Raw genomic sequence first — 22,142 nt, forward strand, 5'->3', positions numbered from 1 at the left:
CTGTTTATCACGTTACTACATATTTATGAATCCTTAAACAACACATTGTTTAGTTTGCACATTTTTGTAAACCATAGAAATACAAAGGATCATAAGAGCCTACTGTGAACAACTATGCACAAACGAGTTGAGTAACCTAGAATATATGGATAAATTCCTAGAAACATACAACCTACCAAGACTGAATTATGAAGAAAGAAAATCTGAACAGGTCAATAATGATTAAGGAGAGTGAAGCAGTAATCAAAAACCTCCCAGCAAAGAAGAGCCCAGAATCGGATGGTCTAGCACCCTTTTTGAATTATGAATTTTATTTATTTATTTATTTTTTATTTTAGAGACAGAATCTCTAAAAAAAACAAAACTCTAGTTGCTCAAAAAATCTCTATGTTGCCCAGGCTGGTATTGAACTCCTGGGCTCAAGAGATCCTCCTGCCTTGGCCTCCCAAGTGTTGAGATTACAGATGTGAGCCTGGCCCAAGCACCTTTTTTGAATTGATTTCATGTTTCCTTATATAATCTGTCTAAATCTCCCAGCTTTCTTCAAATTACACGGTAACCAAGTCTGTTTGGAGATTTACAAAGTGGGCTATTTTTTAACACTGAGTGGGGAACACGTTTGAGATAGTAAATGTGCCTAAGGAGAGTCGGATTGCTATTTCTAAGTAATTAGGAGAACGAGCAGTGCTTGAGAGTCTCTGGTTTGGACCAGGGGAGAAAGAAAAAGCGAACCATTGAGCCTACTCCCACTTGTAACCCTGAATTGAGGCAGGAGAAGTCATCTAGAATCCACCAGCAGGAGGATATGGGCACTTGCCTGCCTATCAAGAGTCTTGAAATCAAAATATCTTTTTATTCTTTTCATCTCCTCCCCAACTTTCCTATTTGATACTAGCCATTATCATTTTAATAATGCCTCTTCCTCCCAGACAACCAGTTTTTGTTTTCTTAACTTTGACATGTGTGGCTAAGTCCCCAGGAGCTATGAGTAATTTAATGTGTTATTTTCCAGTAGGGGTTTAATTGAGAAACAAACAAAGCTAAAAGAGTATTTTGCAGAGCTTGAAGTAAGGGAATGAATGTATACTGGTAGAATTTCAGGCAACAGATAATCCAGTAGCGCCGATTTGCTTGGAGCTGGGGAAGCAAGCTTGCACTATTGTGCTTTCTGCAGCTAAGGTAACCTTGAATAAAAGTATAGACACTAGAGATCAGTATGTTACTAAGAGTATCCACTTATCCTTCTAGCACTAAGACTCTCTCTTGCGAGAGAGAAAGCCCTCTTGTTCTAAGACATGCTTACTTTGGTGTCAAACTTGAAAACAGCCTTGTCAATGCCTGGGGTTTCCATCAGAGAAAACAAAACTCTTTCTTTCATCAGGGTAACTCAGTTACAATGTACTGCATGGTGGGTAGGGAGTAGGCAACAAAATCTTATACTTAAAATATAGTCTATTCCTTAGTGAAACACAACACATCTTTAAATACAGAACATTAACCTGCTTGATCTGTTGCTATTAGGACTAAATGTAGGAAGTTCTTTTAAGATCTTTCATAGATATTTTATTTTTTCCACTTGGAAAGAAAATGTATATATGCATTAACGACACAGGTGCAGTTACAGTAATGAAGATCTGAAGTCAATATTGAAATATTTGAAGAAATTTTATTGTTAATTATACTCAGTTTTTAAAGAAAAAGAAGTTCACACATCTGAAAAGAAATAAGTAAAAAGCGTTTGTGCTTCAACAGGAAATTCTTAAACATATGATTCTTTTCTAAGAGCAATTGCACTAATTTCCAAAGTACCCTGTTAGATGGCTGTCTTTTGGCTGACTTCTCCCTGTGTCCACTTCATCCATAAAAATTTGCCTGGTTCTTGTACTTCTGGCCCTTGACTGAGATGATCTGACTAAGGTCTATTGGGAGGACTGAATTTAAGGTACTAATGGAAAAACAAAAATGTTGGGCTCCATTTCCTCTTTTGTCACCCTGGTCAATGTCATCTTGTGTTTCCTAGGTTCTTATTTGCAGAGAAGACTTTCAGAGAAGGGGTTGATTCATATTCCTACAACAGCACAGTCAGGTATACCAATGGTGATAACTAATTCCCAGTTAGGCAGAGAAGAGCTCCTGCACATGCACCAACCCTCATCAGAGATGCAATTACATGTGTGTCAAGGCTGACATTCGGCATCATGTTTCATAGTAAGCATCTGCCCAGAGGGCTGCAGATTTCTTCAAGGCTCTGTGAAAGGAATAAACAAGATCATCAAGAGGTGAGACTGTAATGTTAAGAAAGCTCCTACATGGAATTTGCTCCTCTGCCTGGTTCAGAACAATGTTGTCATTTCCAGCTATATCTGATAAATGTCATCCTCTGCTGACCAATTTTGTTGACTAAATTGTTTTTAGCAGGTGAATTCATCTTTCCTTTATGGAGAACATTGAGATTTTCTTTCATTTTATTCTTTTCTGAGCCTGTATACCTGTAAATCCACCCATCCTATATTTACCTGTCAACCCTATTTTATAATATGGAGGACATTTTTCTAGGCTCTGGTGGGACAGCAATGAGTAGGGTAGATGTGAGTCCTGTCCACATGAAATTCCTGGTCTAGCTTGGGAGACACATATTAAATAATTTATTACCCAATATGTTATTTGAATACAATTGTGATAAACTTCACAAATGAAGAGAAGCAGGTGCTGCAAGAGCATGTGACTAATTTAGTTTTGGGGGTCAGAGGAGATAGACATGAGGAAAAGGCATTTGAGTTGAGCCTTGGAGAAAGAATGGCAATTGACAAGATGATGTCAGGGGAGGTGGAGGTTTGGAGGAACATTCCAGGCAGAAGAAAAACTGGCAAAAGGATAAGACAACTAGGGAAGGGAGTTTCACAGCAACTTAAGGTAGGCCAATTGCACTAACTTCTGCAGGAAATTATCTGGAAGACAGAGAAAGAGGAGGAGTGTGGTGGAGAGTCTGGAGCTGGGACACTGGTCAGGGATCAGATCAGATCAGGCCTGGCCTCGTTGGCCTCATTTAAGGTTGTTTTTTTTCAACCCTAAACTAAAGAGAAAGTTATTAAACCCAGGTTACTGGTTGTTAATTTAACCAGCACAACATTCTTTAGGAAATTGTATATGAATGCCTAAGGATGAGTATGGATTTTCAATTTCTGCATGCCTCACTACTCTTAATTAATCACCCCAGCCTAAGCTGCACATTTATACCCCACTGGACCCTGCAGGCATCTAAATTTGCAACACTGGACCGGATGATCTGACAGTGTCTCCCAATACTTAAATTCTAACATTTATAGGAAGCTCTGTGGGGGATAAAAAGGCAAATAATATACAACCTTGGTTTTAAAAAATTTGAAATTTAGTAGGACAGTAAAGCATTTTCACTAAGCTGTACCTATAGGTAAAAGGTCAGTATTATTATTATTTTGTTGTTGTTGATACGGTTCCCTATGGTGCCATGTAGCCACGCTGAGCACACAGGTGACCCTTAATAAATGGTTGTTATATGAATGATTCACAAGCCACTGAATAGTCTGGGGAGTGGCAGTAAATACAAATGAGAGCTGTGAGCCAAGAGAAATTATGTTATTACCTGACAATATCTCCAAATGCCCTCAACATGGGTTTATTCACATACTGCAATCCGTGCTTGGCACACAGTGACCTCACCAGAGGCGCCACTTTGTGATAATTATGGCGTGGCATTGTGGGGAACAGACTGGAGAAACATACAAGAGATATAAAATTTAGACCTAAAGAAAAACCCTGAGTTTTCTTCCTTCTATTACCAAATAAAACTATATCAGCAACGCAGACCCAACCTTGACCTTGCACAATACTGCTGTTCTGGGAAGTTCAAAAACTCCTTCCAAAATACCCTTGTCTCTTAACAACTCTGCAAGCCAAGTGGGTGGTGAACGTTTGGGAAATGCTAACAGAATAAACGTTATCTTCATCGAATATGTTTATATTTGGCCAGTTCAGATGAAGGTATGGATTGTCTATCACATTGAATTACCTAGGGGACTTGAAGATACCCCTGTCCTCCATCTCTGTCTCTGTCTTTGTCTCTCTCTTTCTCTCTATCCATCTGATATGGTTTGGCTGTGCCCCCACCCAAATCTCAACTTGAATTGTATCTCCCAGATTCCCACGTGTTGTCGGAGGGACCCAAAGGAAGGCAATTGAGTCATGGGGGCCAGTCTTTCCTGTGCTATTCTCATGATAGTGAATAAGTCTCACGAGATATGATGGGTTTATCAGGGGGTTTCTGCTTTTGCTTCTTCCTCATTTTCTCTTGCCACTGCCATGTAAGAAGTGCCTTTTGCCTCTCACCATGATTCTGAGGCCTCCCCTGCCATTGGGAACTGTAAGTCCAGTTAAACCCCATTTTCTTCCCAGTCTTGGGTATCACTTTATCAGCAGTGTGAAAACAGACTAATACAATAAATTGGAACCAGAAGTGGGATGTTGCTGAAAAGATACCTCAAAATGTGGAAACGACTTTGGAACTGGGTAACAGGCAGAGGTTGGAACAGTTTGGATGGCTCAGAATAAGACAGGAAAATGTGGGAAAATTTGGAACTTCCTAGAGACTTGTTGAATGACTTTGCCCAAAATGCTGATAACGATATGGACAATAAGGTCCAGGCTGAGGTGGTCTCAGACGAAGATCAGGAACTTGTTGGGAACTGGAATAAAGGTGACTCTTGTTGTGTTTTAGCAAAGAGACTAGGCGGAGGTTCCCAAACACCATCTAACTCCTATCCCATGAAGAGATGAATATTCAATAAGTTCTAGTCACGGCATACAGGAAAAAGTCCTGGGATAGGAATAAGGAGCGAGGAGATACAGGTTTTTATCTAAGGTTTTCCACTAATCACCCAGGTAACTTTCTTGGGTTTTAACTTCCTCTTTGATAAAATGTGAATAATAGTCCTTTTTTGTTTTGCTGAGGTTTTTAAGGAATAACATGAAGGAAAGGATGAGAAAATTATATGAGCAGGTGTAAGAGCTCTTTCCTTCTCTGCCTATCCTAGATATGGCTTAGGTAAAGAGGATGTGGACAGTCTCTCCCTTGAATATTCTGGAGATTGACTCTCCAAGTGTTAACATTTTCTCTTTGTTTTATGGCCACCTAACTGACTCATTGCCAATACCATTTGAATATTGCGTCAGGGAATGGGTTTTATCATTGATTATTTTGTAACTTCAGATCTAAAGAGATAGATATTTAAATTAAATTTCAACACAACTTGGTTACCCACTTCTCAAGCCTTCAGGTAACAGAAAATGGAATCAGTGGCACTTTTCCAAGATTTCACTCCAGTTACTCACAATCAATCTTTATTTCTCTCCCTTTCTTTCTTTCTTTCTTTCTTTTTTCTTTTTCTTCTTTCTTTCTTTCTTCTTTCTCTCTCTCTTTTTCTTTTTTTCTTTCTCTTTCTCTCTCCCTCTCTCTCTCTCTCTCTCCTTCCTTCCCTCCTTCCCCATCATTGCTAATAGAAAGATAGCAGCCTGTAGAAAATGCTGGTTCATTTTTTCCCCTCTGAGACCTTGAGCCTAGGGCCTGATCTGGATTATATTTGGGGATGTTATAAGTGACTGCACTTGCCCTACTAAGGACTATTCTTGTTACTGGTGCTCGATTTGGAAGTTCAGGTGCCCAGTGAACCAGTCATTGAAAAAGGACTGTTCAATATTACAGATGGCCAAGACCTGCAAAGAAAATGCTTATATTAGTTATAAATGAGCCCAAGTGTCAAACAAAGAAAATATTTGAAACCACCTTTGCAAAATTATGACAGTAAGATAAATCTGACATAATTCACTACATCTTGCTTCTGATCTCCAAACTGTCCTTTGTAATTCCTGGGTGTAGGCTAAGCTACCTTTGGGAGGAACTTATTTTGTAGTTTAACCTTAAAGAAAGGATGACAGTAGCCATTCCCAAAACTAAACTGCTTTTGTATAACTAATAAAAGGCCACAATGTTAGAATTGTGAGAGGGGCCTGAACTCTGCTAAGATAGAGGCATAGTTTCTATAATTCTTTACTGCTCAGGAGTCATGCAGCCAGAGGTGACAGGATTTGTGACCTTCCCAATTGTGCTTGTGGATAACATCACTATTATAGAACCTAAGGTTAATTTTTTGAGATGTTTTTCAGACTGTTCCCACTTGGACCCATGCGTGACTCATGACTTGATGGGTCCTGTGGCCCCACCCGAAGGTGGACTGGGAACATTTTCCACACCCCTGTAATGTCTTCCCCAACCAGTCAACTAGCACCCATTTCCTAGCCCTCTTCCCATCAAATCGTCCATTGATACAGTTTGCCTGTGTTCCTGCTCAAATCGCATCTTGAATTATAATCCCCAAAATCCCCATGTTTCAAGGGAGGGACCTGGTTCTAAGTCAGTGTGGTTTGAAAGATTCTCCCCCAGGAACTCCATCATTACCTGAGTGCTGAGCCAGTCCCGGTTCTCCTCTGTGCTCATTCTCATTGGTACATGGCTCATCTGGGTAACATATGCTATCCAAGGACTTTCAAGAAACCTTTTGGAGGAATAAAAGGAGGAAGTGATGACTGTTTGGGGTGTTTCAATAGCAAGCACTGGGCTTGCATAACCCCTGGTAGAGCTGGTTGAGCATTGGAGGAAATGAAAGAGACTCAAAGGTTCCAGTAAAATGGTGATCTTTCTTTGTCTTCTTTGAAAGATCTTTATATCAAGAGATGACACACTAAGCATTCAGCCACATGACTGCCAAATGTATAGGAGCAGAGCCTCTAAAGTTTTCTGTAGCTCTAGTGCAAAGATCAAAACCACTAGGGAAATTTAAGGGCATAGTTAAACTGATTGACAGCCTGGGCTTTGTCCTCAGATAAGAGCTGGATTCAAGTTCTGTTTTGGCATTGGCCTTGGCTCTTACTTGCTCTTACATGCCCTTGGGCATATGATTTAATCTCCTTAAACTTCAGTTCCTTTAGCAGAAAAATGGCCATGATACTATCTACACTGCAGAGTTGTGTGAGGATTACATCAAATAAGATAATGCATGTAAATCCTTTAACAAAGTGTCTGATGCATAGTAGCTATAATTATTCTTATAATTATTTAGGACTTAGAATAACATGGCAACAGAATGAGGGAGGATTACATTGGAAAATTGGAGAGGACTATTCAAGCAAAAATGCGTTGGAAGTCATTTTGCTTTGGGAAAACCTCTAGTCATAAAATAACTTAAAAAAAAATCCTTCCCTGTCATTCTTTAGTAGGGATTACTATGTCTACCTAGATTACAGTTTTAAGGACTTAGGGTTCAACTGAAATGCTTCAATGAAGAATCCAGAAAGTGGGTAAAAAATGGAGATTGGGCAAATTTTTTTTGCAAAGAGCTAGTCTTATTCAACTATTTCAACTTTTTTTTTTCACATTTGCTTAAAAACACCTCAGCTGCAAGAAATGGGGCATGATGTCATAATCTAATCTCTCTTAAAGCTAATGACAAATAGCTCTGATAGGGAAGGTACGAGGATCATCTGGATTACTGGAATAAAATAGTATTCTTACTTGACCAAATATATGAGCAACACGGTCCCGAAGATTCCATAGTAAGGGCCAAATGTGATGAAATATCGGATGTAAAAGCTGCTAACCCAGGCGATGTCCTGCAGAGAAAAGCACTTGAAAGTTATACACTCTGAACATGATTTCATTTCCTCTTCATTGGCCTGGGGTCCTTTCATGTTCTGGCTAAATCTTATGCCCTGTTATTCAAGGACGCTCCATCTGAAGAGGACACAGCATTTTCATTTTCCCTCTTCTACTTGGTCTAGTTTCGGAGAATGAGCCACATTACTCACCCCCCAATATCTTTGAAGGTACATCGCTTGCATGGATTTCAGGTTGAGATATACTGGCATGAGGAGTGGGAGCCCAACTGAAATAGAACAAAAAATGATGCTGAATAAATAAACACAATGTGTTCATGTGTATTTAGTGTTTAGCTCCCACTTAGAAGTGAGAACATGCAGTGTTTGGTTTTCTGTTCCTGCGTTAGTTCACCTAGGATAATGGCCTCCATCACCATCCATGTTGCTTCAAAGGACATTATCTTATTCTTTTGAATGGATCTGTAGCATTCCATGGTGTATATGTACCACATTTTTTCTAAGCAGTCTACCATTGATATGCATTTAGGCTGATTCCATGTCTTAGCTATTGTGAGTGGTGATGCCTCCCGAGACACACAATTTATCTGTATAACAAATCTGCACATGAACCATTGAAACTAAAATAAAAGTAAAAAAAGGAAAATCACCGGTAATCTTACTACCCAGATAGTACCATAAACATTTTGAATACAGATTTTTTTTTATTTTATTCTTATACTTTAGGTTTTAGGGTGCATGTGCACATTGTGCAGGTTTGTTACATATGTATCCATGTGCCATGTTGGTTTGCTGCACCCATTAACTCATCATTTAGCATTAGGTATATCTCCTAATGCTGTCACTCCCTCCTCCCCCGACCCCACAACAGTCCCCGGAGTGCGATGTTCCCCTTCCTGTGACCATGAGTTCTCATTGTTCGATTCCCACCTATGAGTGAGAACATGCGGTGTTTGGTTTTTTGTCCTTGTGATAGTTTACTGAGAATGATGTTTTCCAGTTTCATCCATGTCCCTACAAAGGACATGAACTCATCATTTTTTATGGCTGCATAGTATTCCATGGTGTATATATGTTCTAAAAATTGGTATTATGCTACATGTAGTACTGTTTTGTACACTACCTTTAAAAAGAAAACATATCATGACCATCTTCCCATTTCTCTAAATATTTTCCAGCATCTTTTTTTTTAATTATACTTTAAGTTCTGGGATATATGTGCAGAACGTGAAGGTTTGTTACATAGGTATACACATGCCATGGTGATTTGCTACACCCATCAACCCATCATCTACGTTAGGTTGTTCTCCTAATGTTATCCCTCCCCTAACCCCCAACCCACTAACAGCCCCCGGTGTGTGATGTTCTCCTTCCTGTGTCCATGTGTTCTCATTGTTCAACTCCCACTTATGAGTGAGAACATGCAGTGTTTGGTTTTCTGTTCCTGAGTTAGTTTGCTGAGAATGATGGTTTCCAGCTTCATCCATGTCCCTGCAAAAGACATCCTTTTTTATGGCTGCATAGTATCCACAGTATATATGTGACACATTTTCTTTATCCAGTCTAACATTAATGGGCATTTGGGTTGGTTCCAAGTCTTTGCTATTGTGAATAGTACTGCAATAAACATATGTGTGCATGTGTCTTTATAGTAGAATGATTTCCAATCCTTTGGGTATATACCCAGTAATGGGATTGCTGGGTCAAATGGTATTTCTGGTTCTAGATCCTTGAGGAATCACCACACTGTCTTCCACAATGATTGAACTAATTTACACCCACCAACAGTATAAAAGCATTTCTATTTCTCCACATCCTCTCCAGCATCTGTTGTTTCCTGCCTTTTTAATGATTGTCATTCTAACTGGTATGAGATGGCACCATATTATGGTTTTGATTTGCATTTCTCTAATGACCAGTGATGATGAGCTTTTTTTTCATATGTTTGTTGGCCGCATAAATGTCTTCTTTTGAGAAGTGTCTGTTCATATCATTTGCCCACTTTTTGATGGGGTTGTTTGTTTTTTTTCTTGTAAATTTGTTTAAGTTCCTTGTAGATTCTGGATATTAGCACCTCGTCAGATGGATAGATTACAAAATTTTTCTCCCATTCTGTAGGTTGCCTCTTCACTCTGATGATAGTTTCTTTTACTGTGCAGAAGCTCTTTAGTTTAATTAGATCCCATTTGTCTATTTTGGCTTTTGTTGCCATAGCTTTTGGTGTTTTAGTCATGAAGTCTTTGCCCATGCCTATGTCCTGAATTGTATTGCCTAGGTTTTCTTCTAGGGTTTTTATGGTTTGAGGTCTTACATTTAAGTCTTTAATCCATCTTGAGTTAATGTTTGTATAAGATGTAAGGAAGGGGTCCAGTTTCAGTTTTCTGCATATGGCTAGCCAGTTTTCCCAACACCATTTATTAAATAGGGAATCCCTTCCCCATTGCTTGTTTTTGTCAGGTTTGTCAAGTATCAGAAGGTTGTAGATGTGTGGCATTAGTTCTGAGGCCTCTGTTCTGTTCCATTGGTCTATATGTCTGTTTTCATACCAGTACCATGCTGTTTTGGTAACTGTAGTATAGTTTGGTATACTTGTAGTATAGTTTGAAGTCAGGTAGCGTGATGCCTTGTTGTTCTTTTTGCTTAGGATTGTCTTGGCTATATGGGCTTTTTTTTGGGTTCCACATGAAATTTAAAGTAGTTTTTTCTAATTCTGTGAAGAAAGTCAATGGTAGCTTGATGAGGATAGCATTGAATCTATAAATTACTTTGGGCACTATGGCCATTTTCATGATATTGATTCTTCCTATTCATGAGCATGGTATATTTTTACATTTGTTTGTGTCTTCATTTCCTTGAGCAGTGCTTTTTAGTTCTCCTTGAAATGATCCTTCATGTTCCTTGTAAGTTGTATTCCTAGGTATTTTATTACCTTTGTAGCAATTGTGAATGGGAGTTCACTCATGATTTCGCTTTCTGTTTGTCCATTATTGGTGTATAGGAATGCTTGTGATTTTCGTATGTTGATTTTGTATCCTGAGACTTTGCTGAAGTTGCTTATCAGCTTAAGGAGATTTTGGGCTGAGATGATGGGGTTTTCTAAATATACAATCATGTCTTCTGCAAACAGAGACACTTTGACTTCCTCTCTTCCAATCTGAATTCTTTCTCTTGCTTGATTGCCCTAGCCAGAAACTTTCAATACTGTGTTAAATAGGAGTGGTGAGAGAGGTTGTCTTGTGCCAATTTTCAGCGGGAATGCTTCCAGCTTTTGCCCATTCAAATTTATATTGGCTGTGGGTTTGTCATAAATATCTCTTATTATTTTGAGATACTTTCCATCAATACCTAGATTATTGAGAGTTTTTAGCATAAAGGGGTGTTGAATTTTATCGAAGGCCTTTTCTGCATCTATTGAGACAATCATGTGGTTTTTGTCATTGCTTCTGTTTATGTGATGGATTACATTTATTTATTTGCATATGTTGAACCAGCCTTGAATCCCAACTTGATCTTGGTGGATAAGCTTTTTGATGTGCTGTTGGATTTGGTTTGCCAGTATTTTACTAAGGATTTTCTCACTGATGTTCATCAGGGATATTGGTCTAAAATTTTCTTTTTTTGTTGTGTCTCTGCCAGTTTTTGGCATTAGGATGATCCAGCATCTGTTTTGTAATTACTGTGTTGTATTTTTATAATGTACTTAATACATTTATTTAATAAATCCAGTAAATGTATAATTAAAAAATGTGACCCCAGTGCAAGTCAGCAGGAGTCTATCTTCTTAATGCAGCATTCCTGGAATGCTGGCCCCAAGGAAAGATGCAAGGTGGAGATCCACAGCCTCGTCCTGGACTGCACTGCGCATTTCAAGGCTAGGAATTTGGTCAGTAGCTCCAGGCTCAAGGAAAGCTTGGGAGATTTGAGTCATTTTTGATGAAAGCATCCCTGAAGAGCTTCTGCTATCAGCTTTCAAGTTTTTTCAAAGTACTTGGAGTCCTTCAGTCTCCCTGGATCTTTGGGATTTAGCCCCATTAAAGTATGTCGAGATGTCAGAGATAAAGAAGGTATACTCATTTCCTGGTCAGAGTTATTTACCTGCCTCTCCCCCAGCATCACTGAAGCTTCCCAGGCACAGAGGATCCTTAAGGAGATCCTCTGGCTTTTGACAAAGGCTGTCTCCCTGGTCAAACTTTAGTTAGGATCCTCTGAGCCCTCTTCTTGACTAGGCCTCAACCTTGGCCTACAAGAATTGCAGACTCTCAGCACAAATGATTTCTTCCACTCTCCAAACTAAGAAACTTGAACAAACACTAGCATAGTTTCTCAAAGCTCAAGGCCATCTCTCTGGGATAACCCCAGCATCCTTGAAGTTTTACCTGAGAAAGCTCAATGCTGCCAAAATAATTTACTGTTTATTCTGGCCAGTAACTGAATATAGGCACCTGACACCCCTTTTTCTTAGAGCATTTACTTTAGGACACTGACAATTGTAAATCCTTTGTGTCTTCCTTTGAGATGTAGCTTCTGCACTCCAGAAATGTCTTTCTCAAGGGCCTGGTAACAATCCCTTTGAAATGTGGCCATCAAGAAGGATGGGTCTCTTATCTGTCAGTCTATTTGGGAGGATAGGAACCAAACTTTGATAAGTACCAGTTAGCAGACACAGACAGCCTGGACAAATCTTATCAACCAACTCCTTCACCCCCTACCCCCTCTCCCAGTGTCTTTCAGTACTTTTCCTTTAGTATGCTCCAGCATTTAAAAGCCTCTCTCTCACTTTTGCGTCAGGAGAATTAAGCTCAGTTTATGGTGAAGTCTCTCTCCCCTAGTGCAAAACGACCTTGTTTGTCTTGCTGCCTTTAACAAATGTCTGGTTTTGTTTCTTTTTGGCAGTTTGAGCATGACTCATTTGCACCCGAGATGTTAAGCTAGCATTTGCCGGGAAAGGCCACAATAAAACAGCTCTTGGTGGTGGCAGTGTGGTTTGTAAGGTGGGCATTTTGCAGTGAATTCACACCATTCCCTCATTTCTCATAAGGTAAGGGCATATTGCCCCACTACAGACAGGGGAGGTAAACACGTTTCTCAGGAAAGTTCACAGAAGAAAGTCCAACAGCAGTTTCTTATGCAAACACACATCTAGTTAGGTTGGGAATCGGCTACCTTTTAAAAATGGAGTACCAATATCCTCATTCCTCTTTTAGGTTATGCAAGAGAAGCAGGGCAGGTGAGAGTGCAGGATGGCGGAGGCTGAATTCCAACTGTGGAGGAGCCAGCAGTGATGGTCAATCTTACACTTGAAAAAATTTGCCCCCTGCGGTCCTCCTCTGGCATTATAGGGGTGGCCACTTGTGGCCTACACATGGGCAAATCAGATCATCTGCAACTGTGTTTCTCAACCCCAGCACTGCTGGCAATTTGGGTGAGATGATTATTTTTATGAGGGGCTGTCCTTTGCATCATGGAATGTTTAGCAGCATCCCTGGCTTCTATCCACTGACTGCCAATACGTTCCCTCTTCCTCTGTTGCTATAACCAAAAAAATGTCTTTAGACCTTGCCCCTGGGAGACAAAATTGCTCTGGTTGAGAACAACTGGACTACAGGAAATGTTTGCTTCCTTCCCTGATTTTGGTTTATTCCCCAAATGTATGTTTTAGTTGGGCAGATTTGGGAGTTTCTTTTTTTTTGTGAGCTGCTATGAGTTTGATATTGGTTAAGAGCAAAGGCTCTTTGCTTATGATGTTCTTTTACTGGTATCAGATTTACTCAGCTACATTTATTTTCCTTCAAACTTGACCCACATGCCCACACTCAGATATACGTCTCATGCCTTCCCACAGCTGTATGCAAGTCATGAGAGCAGACAGCTTTCTTCCACACAAGAGCACTGCAGGTGCCCTTTATTCCCCGGCCTCTCCATTTCTGGTGTCACACTGCAAATGCTTCAGATTTATTTCCCCATCTCTACTTCCTTCCTACCCAAACACCATTATTCTTTTCTCTTAATAGATGTTTGGTCTTTCCAGAATGACAGTCCTAGATGCAGGCCCCTTGACTGGCAGCCTGCCTTCCCTCCCTCGTTGGGTATCTCCTTCCTTCCCCATCCAACTCTCAGAATGATGAGGTGCCCTTTAAAAAGACTGTTTACTTTTCCATTTCTCTTTGCTGATTTCCACCCCAGTGAGTCTAAATAAGGCATTCTGCTTTGCTCAGTAGCAAAAGGACATGGGCTGGTCTCTGTGAGAGCATTCCAGTCGTGCCTTCTCCCTTGACAAGTACTTGCTTCAAGGAAATGGGATATAAGGAATATGGCTCTGGGAGACTCACCTATGTAGAAGTACAGGTTCTGCTTTTCATAGTTGATGTATTTGATTTTCTTCTTGCCGTATTGAATAGAGAGAGAATAAAACTAAAATAAGAGACCATACTTCTGGTCATCACACTTGAGGATGCATGTGTATGTGTGTGTGTATGTGTGTGTGTGCACATGCATGTGCATATGTCTAAAATCTTTATGGAAAGAGTCATCTGATCAGTGTTCTTTGACTTTCAAGTCTGAGGAACTAGAAGAACTAGAACCAGGATGGGAGGAAATATTGTGGCATCTTTTTGCTTCAATTATATGTGTGTAATTCTGGCACAAATGGAATATTCCATTTGAGTGTAGGAATTGTGATCTTTTTTTTGTTCTTATGGGAATCATTTTGAATTTTTTTCTCTTTATGTGAGGTGGAATGGTCACTGAAATGGGACATTTCTGAGTTTTTCTTGTGCTTCTTCAACTATGGCATTTAGGATTCTGCTCCATATTCATTCATTCATCCAACAGATGTATGATTCATTCATCACAGTCAAGAATTTTCTTTTAAATTCATTCATCCAAAAGATACTAAATGGTAATATGATAGAAGATAGAGTCGTGGCCCCTCCTGTCTGTATCATCTTTCTTCTTTGTGTTCTCATCATGGAAATCACACTATCATTTATTATTTTAGCACACGATGATAGCACATATAATATCTATTATACATTATATAATTACTATATAATAATATAATTATAATATCACATTCGCTACTGAAAATTTGATTCATTTTCTAGGAGTCTTCTTAGTTAATCTGGCATATATTCAGGGCACAAAGCAAATGCTTTGAAAGGAGGATAGAAGTAATGATTATATCTCTAGTATCTGGCAGACAATAAATGTTTATTGAAGGAATTAACGAATGAATGATAATTCACACTCACTCTGTATTTTTGCCCTTCAGTTACAACTCTGGGCAGTGTTTCACTCTTGCTTTCTCCTTTCCTTTGATATCTTTCCTCCTATGTATAGATTTCTTCTTGTATTTGGATTGTATAGTTGGTCCTTCCTTCTCTTATTGTCAAAAATTACAAGAAATATCATAATAATAAAGTAATAATAGCTATTTGCAGTTATTCCTAAACCTTTAAATGTTTTAGGAACAGGAAACATGGTAAAGGGACTAGTTGGAAGTGCGTGAGAGTGGACAAACCATAATGGACAGATTTTGAGTATTACCTCAAAGGAGGATTCTGTCTTCCAAGATATAAGCACAGGACATAGAAGAATATAAATGCTTGCTGAAGAAACTTAACATTTGAATAAAGTATTAGAAAGGCAGACAGTAAAGAAGGAAGAAGGGAAAAGCCCAGGGCTGATTAGAAATGTTTTTGATGTGAAACTACTGAATTTTAGAGTTTAAATAAATAATTGTAAATAATGTCTTGTGCAGTGGCTTTGAAATTACATTATATAGAACTCTAAGGTTTTAGGGTTGTCCCAGGAGCAGCTTCAGAACTTGGAGAGGTAGCCTCTATCGTTTGTGAAGAGGTAGCACGTGTGCTGAAAATAGCTCTGTAGAAGTCATGTCTGAACTCATGCTGCTTCATGAACTTCCCTGAGACAAACTCCCTTGCTCTCTAGGGGGAAGGGGAGATATGAGGGGACAATTGGAGAAATCAATACTTCAGAATTCTAATGATGATCATAGAAACCCACAAACATCAGGGAAGTCCAATGTGTTTGTGGAATCATTGTCAAAACAACTGATTTGTGATCACAGCACCAAGAATTTTTTCAAAGCAAGAGACCCTTGTTTTCTATTTCAGCTAGGGAAAAGGATGAGTCTCCCAAAGATGAAAAAAGCTACTTTCAAAAAGTTGCACAATTTTTGGTTAATGTACCAGACAGGCAACAACTGAGAAGGCTATACCGTTTTATTTTTATAAAACTCCTAGTTTTTCTAGGAGATAGCAACCTCTTCCCAAGTACCTGACTCTGAGGTACCTCATTTGAGGGAAGGCACTTTTCTTTGGTTATCCTTATATCTCCTTTGCTTAAGAAAGACTCCCTCCTAAAAATCTTGGTAATTGACATTGTCCTTTACATGATGATTTTAAGTTGGAGTTTTAAAAAGTAATAATTAACTGAGAAATTCTGAAGATGACTTTCCCCCTCCTTTTTCTGTTGTTTAAGAAGCTCAAATTAGACGTGAGACCTCTAGATCTCTTCCATGGCATTTGGGCTGTAGTTCATGTGTAAATGCACCAAAATGAACATGAACTAAATATAACAGCATAGTCTCTTCTAACTGGGCTAGAATTAGTTGAGATAACTAGGTACGTGAATGTATGTGACTTAGTGCTTACTGAATCTATTGACCTATATTCTCTCAGTGAATGTTTCTCCACACCCTGTTTAAACCTCAGACAGTCATTGCAACTCCAGTCATCTGGTTCCACGATCTAACCTTGGCTTGTATTGCCTCAGAGAAAATGGCAGGCACTGGGCAGGGACCCATCTGTCACTGGGATTGCTCAAACAGAGTAACGTGGATTTCCATATTTCCTGCCATGGGAGGTTGGACTGGATGATCTCTAGGGTCATAGACTTAATGGTTACAGCTCTAAATCCCCTTGTATTCTTACAGCGCCAGATTCAGTTATTTCAAATCTGTATTTTGAACCTAAAGGAAGGAGAGATGTTCTCAGATTGTGTGTGAAGCCAGAATTTCCAGCTTGATCTTTCCAAGGCAAGGCTGTAAGCCTTTCCAGGAACCACTTCCAGGAACATTTCCTTGGTGCTCAAGATTTCTAAGTGTACCTTGACAGGTTGTGAATCTCCAAGCAGAAAAAGTGGACCCGTGTCAATATCCGGGTCTTTGGGGTAGATGTTCAGCTTTACGTGATGTTGAAAGTGCCGGTAATTCCACCAGTTTGCTGACAGGCCCTGAGGAGAAGAGAGGGCTCGTTACTTGAAATAATTGTTTCCTGAAATACCCTTCACTGTCAGAGTTTTCTGCATGCATCCCCAAAGTCAAAATAAGATATTTGAGTTTCTCTAGCTTGCCTCCACTGCTGAGCCACAGCATGACTCATCGGACAGAGGCGCTCATAGCTTACAAAGAAATAATTCTCTGATCCAGAAACACAACTTTAGGCTAAAAGTCTTGGTAATGAAAATCGTAAAAGCTGGTTGAAAAGAAATGTTTTCCCATCCTTCTGTTATTTGATCTTCATTAAAAAAAAATCTAAGGGTAGGTGGGGCAGAGAGTATTTTTTCTATTTTACATATAAAGAAGACTTAGCTCCGAGACTTTAATTAGTTCTGGGGAAAAAGAAGCGGCCCCAGGTATCTTACTTCAATGAGTGTTTCAAAGAATCATGGATCTGAAGTGGTCTCCCTGGGGGGCTTGGCTCAGATCCTTGCATGTCCCGGCTTCAACGCTCTCATACAAAAATAAACGAGAATAAAAAGATTTTAGCAGATGCCAATCTTGAGTCGCCTCTGATTAGGTTGTTTATGATTTTTTTTTAATCATAGAAAGTCTGAAATTTTAATAGAGCAAAGAATTTGGAGGCGCATCAACCTAGTTACATATACTGGATGTATAAATACTGCTGCGTGGTTTCGGCAAATCACCCAACCTCTTTGAGGCTCGGTTCTATCTCCGGTAAATAACATAAGGACATTTACCTCCATGGGTGGTCTGGGGAGTTATGAGATGACGTATGTAAAATGTTGGCATGTTGGGATATTCAGTTTTTCCTCCTTTATGTTAATCATTTACAGAAGAATGAGCAGCAGTAGTAGTTTTTGTTGCATATTTGACATAGCTTAGCAACCAGTCTACATGCGTTCTAGTCTGCTCTGTCCAATGCAATAGCCATTAGCACATGTGGCTATTGAGCACTTGAAAAGTGACCGAATAAAGACAAGCTGTAAGTATAAAATACCTACTGGATTTTGAAGATTCAGTATGAAAAAAGGAATGTAAAATATTTCATCAATAATTTTTACATTGATTACATGTTGAAATAATACTGTTTTGAATATATATGGAGTAATAAACTTATCTTTTAAATATGACTATTGAAATACTTAAAATGCATATGTCATTTTAATATGGTGCATTGTCCTTCTGTTGGAGAATGCTGGTCTGGATACCATATATCTATAGTAGAAGGGGATGGCTCTTTATTTGAAAACCTGTAAGCATTAGCATTGTCTTTCCATAGTCTTCTTTGCAGTTGTTTCTTAGCAACCCCCATCGCATCCCCAATTAACACTCCCTAACCTTCTTGCAACCCTCCAGCCTGAGTCTCTATCCTGAATCTTATGCCTGAATGGGGACTTTCCAAATATATATATATTTATATATATATTTTTATATATATTTAGATCTTTCTCTCTCTCTACTCCCCACCCAGAAAGGGGGGACAGAAATTGTTAAGTGTAGTTTGTGACACGTTGAGCTTGAGTATCATGAAATATCATATATATATGAAATATATGTGATATATATATGTTTATGTTTATGTATGTGTATATATATATATATATATTTGGATATTTCATGATACTCAAGCCTCAACATGTCACAAACTATACTTAACAATTTCTGTCCCCCCTTCAAGGGCCCCATCAGTGCTCTGTGTTTCTTCCATCAAATTGCATATGATGGGTACAAAGTTACAGCTAGACAGGAAAAATGAGTTTGGCGTTCTATTACACATAGGGCAAGGGTCCCCAACCCCCTGGCCACGGACCGGTACCAGTCTGTGGCCTGTTAGGAACTGGGCTGCATAGCAGAAGGTGAGTGGCAGGCGAGCAAGGGAAGCTTCATCTGTATTTACAGCTACTCTCCATCATTCTCATTACAGCCTGAGCTCTGCCTCCTGTGAGATCAGCTGTGGCATTAGATTCTCATAGGAGCACAAATCCTATTGTAAACTGCACATGTGAGGGATCTAGGTTACTTGCTCCTTCTGAGAATCTAATGCCTGATGATCCGTCACTGTCTCCCATCACCCCAGATGGGATCCAGTAGTTGCAGGAAAACAAGCTCAGGGCTCCCACTGATTCTACATTATGGTAAATTGTATAATTATTTCATTATTACGATGTAATAATAATAGAAATAAAATGCACGATAAATGTAATGTGCTTGAATCATCCTGAAACCACCCCCCACCCACCGGTCCATGGGAAAATTGTCTTCCATGAAACCAGTCCCTGGTGCCAGAAAGATTGAGGACCACTGCAGTAGGGTGACTGTGGCTAACAATCAGGTATTATATATTTCAAGATAGCTAGAAGAGAGGATATTGAATGTTACAACAAAGAAACGATAAATGTTTAAAGTGATGAATATCCTAATAACCTTGACTTGGTCATTACACAACGTACATATGTATTGAAACATCACAGTGTAGCTCATAAATACATACAATTGCTATGTGTCGATTATAAATAAAAATAAAATAAAATGATAAAAGATTTTTTAAATTGCATATGACCCACTTAATCTTACAATTGTGTATTTCTTCACACATTCATTATTTATTTGGAATTATGTCCTAGGTGTCAGATACTTACTGAGCTAGGCATTTGGAACATAAAGATAAACATGATAAAATGGGGTTTCCACACTTAGGAAACATATAATCTAATGGGAGCAGTAGACAACTGAACAAGGGCAATGTGCTAAGGAGAGAGTCTCCTTTTCAGTTAAGTCCCCTGAGAACCAATGTTTGGTTTCTTCCGCCAGCTGACTGTACTCTTTCAGCCAATGACTATCTGTGGTGAGTAGTAATGTGGGAGTCTGGTTTGGGTCTATGATATGACGGGGAGCAGATCTTAACAGGTAAAGCTTAGAATAACGGTCAGAGTAATTATGGGTGTGATCCAAATAAGTGCCTTCCCTTGGCCCCTCTTTCTGGAAGCCACTATTTCCAGAGACAAGGGAAAGAAAGTACTCCACAGGCAAGAGGATTATCAGCTGCATGCCAAATGGGCTGCCCCTTCGCCATATTCTAGGCAGGAGCAACCCTGTCATTCCTCATTTCCACATTAGGTGTATTCTCAGTGCGGTAGAAAAAGGGCGGGGAACATCACACACTGGGGCCTGTTGGGGGAGGAGGGATAGCATTAGGAGAAATACCTAATGATGAGTTGAGGGTTGCAGCAAACCATCATGGCACATGTATATCTATGTTTCAAACCTGCACATTGTGCACATGTACCCTAGAACTTAGAGTATTAAAAAAAAAAAAAAGAATGAACCCAGGCTTTGGAATGCAACCAACCTGAATTTAATCCCTGCTTGGCCATCTATTTAGGTGTGTGACCTTGGGCAATTTCCTCATCTGTAAAATGGATGAGGCTTCTTAGAGGATTGCAGAAAATAACACACTTGACACTGTCCTTTTCCTTACCAAAATAAAATGTTTTAGGATGTCATCATGGAATCAGTATAGGCCAGATTTTCTAGTAAGATCTTAATTTCAAATGTTCTGTCCCACTATCCCTGTAATGAGACTTGATTCTTAGTTTTTTTTTATATGTGCATACTGATGAATATGAAAAATATGCTACAAGGAGTCCACTTTGATTTTAGTATTGCACAGTAGTCCAAAATGTATGCAAACATTTCATGGTTTATTTTGGGAAGTGCGCTTTTATTGTTCAAACACTGGAAAGACCAGAGCATATACATTTTTGCACAGTTGGTGAAAGAAAATTCTAAAGAATCTCCATATTGGTGCCTTTTCCAGGAGGTGGTGGGAGGAGGTAATTGACATGAAGTTAAATTTTAAATTTTAAAATTGTGATGCATGTCTAAGGCGGGGATGTTGCTGTTTATATTATAATTTTCTTTGTCACATCCTCCCCTCCCACCTTCCCTTTCCACAGGTAGTTTTCTCCCCTGCACATAGTTGAAGCCAATGTTCATTTTGCTCATGAGTCACTGTTTTTGTCTGCAAAAAACGCAGAGTACACTTGATTTGCTTTTAGAGCCACTTCCCATTTTCTTACTCAGTTCACAAGTCATCAAGGTTATATTCATTTCGACTAGTGCAAAATTGTTTCTGGAGACACAACTTACATAGAAATAGCTGTGTACAAATCTGGATCAATGGGAAAGCAGTGATTTTTTTTTTAAAGTGCCAGCATGGGTGGGGCTGATCTGAAATATTTCACATACTGGCACTGAATCAACGGCCAGCTACCTCCCAGGCAGATGAGTCTTACCTTTCCTCTGACTCCTCAGAACAGAGGAGGAAAAATGGGATGGTCTATTACCTGAAACTCACAATAGCAGAAGAAACCGCCTCTGCTTTTATTCTGTGCTGAGTATGTCTGAGTGAATCCATAAACAGCCTCATCTATCTTACACTGGTGAAGAGAGGTTGGAATAGAATGCCCATAGGAATTTTCTGGTTAAATGTGAGCTATCACATGAAATAACAACTTATTATTCATTCTAACTATTTTGGAGGACACGTCTCCAATATGAATCAAAATCCAACTCTGTGTTATCTGATTGACTTAAGGCTCAAACTGCTCAATGGGAGAGAGGGTAGATAAAAGTAGGTGATTCCAGGTACCTTGCAACTCAGTGTTGATGTGATTTATCTCCATCTTCTTAACGTTTCAATGATTAAATATTTTTTCTTATTGATTCTGAGTCTTCATTTTGATTATGGAAAGACTGTTCCTAGTATTAGTAACAACTAACAATTATTAAGCATTTCCTGTATGCCAGACACTTTGCTGAGCATGACACATGAGTATTGCGTATAATCCTAACAACATCCTTATCAGGTTGAAGCCATCATCTATCATCATTTTACAGTTGAAGAAACTGAGGCTCAAAATCATTAAGTAATTTGTTCGAAGTGACTCAGCTCATGAGTGCCTGAATTCTCACAGAAGGCAGGTTCATTTTTGCAGGTTAGAATCACCTGGGGAACTTTCAAAAACACTGATGTCTAGACTCTACTGGGGACAAATTTAGAATATCTAGAGATGGTGCTTAGGCATTAGGACTTTAAAAAATAACTTCTTTAGGTGGCTCCAAATGATAGCCAGCATTGAGCAGCTCTGCTCTAGTGCCTGCATTATTTAGT

At 39.2% G+C, this 22,142-nt stretch overlaps 1 protein-coding gene across 1 annotated transcript in view; it reads right to left on the reverse strand.

Annotated features, from left to right (window-relative positions):
• Positions 1 to 2,196: 2,196 nt before the first annotated feature.
• Positions 2,197 to 22,142, reverse strand: part of LOC129488605 (putative fatty acid desaturase 2-like protein FADS2B) — a 40,320-nt gene continuing 20,374 nt past the window's right edge. The window contains 8 exon segments of the mRNA XM_055291038.2: positions 2,197 to 2,248; positions 3,623 to 3,748; positions 5,669 to 5,748; positions 6,491 to 6,587; positions 7,604 to 7,701; positions 7,897 to 7,973; positions 14,034 to 14,115; positions 16,834 to 16,959. Coding sequence (XP_055147013.2) covers positions 2,197 to 2,248; positions 3,623 to 3,748; positions 5,669 to 5,748; positions 6,491 to 6,587; positions 7,604 to 7,701; positions 7,897 to 7,973; positions 14,034 to 14,115; positions 16,834 to 16,959 — 738 coding nt within the window.

This window comes from Symphalangus syndactylus, chromosome 1 (genome assembly GCF_028878055.3).
Source record: "Symphalangus syndactylus isolate Jambi chromosome 1, NHGRI_mSymSyn1-v2.1_pri, whole genome shotgun sequence".
Taxonomy (NCBI): domain Eukaryota; kingdom Metazoa; phylum Chordata; class Mammalia; order Primates; family Hylobatidae; genus Symphalangus; species Symphalangus syndactylus.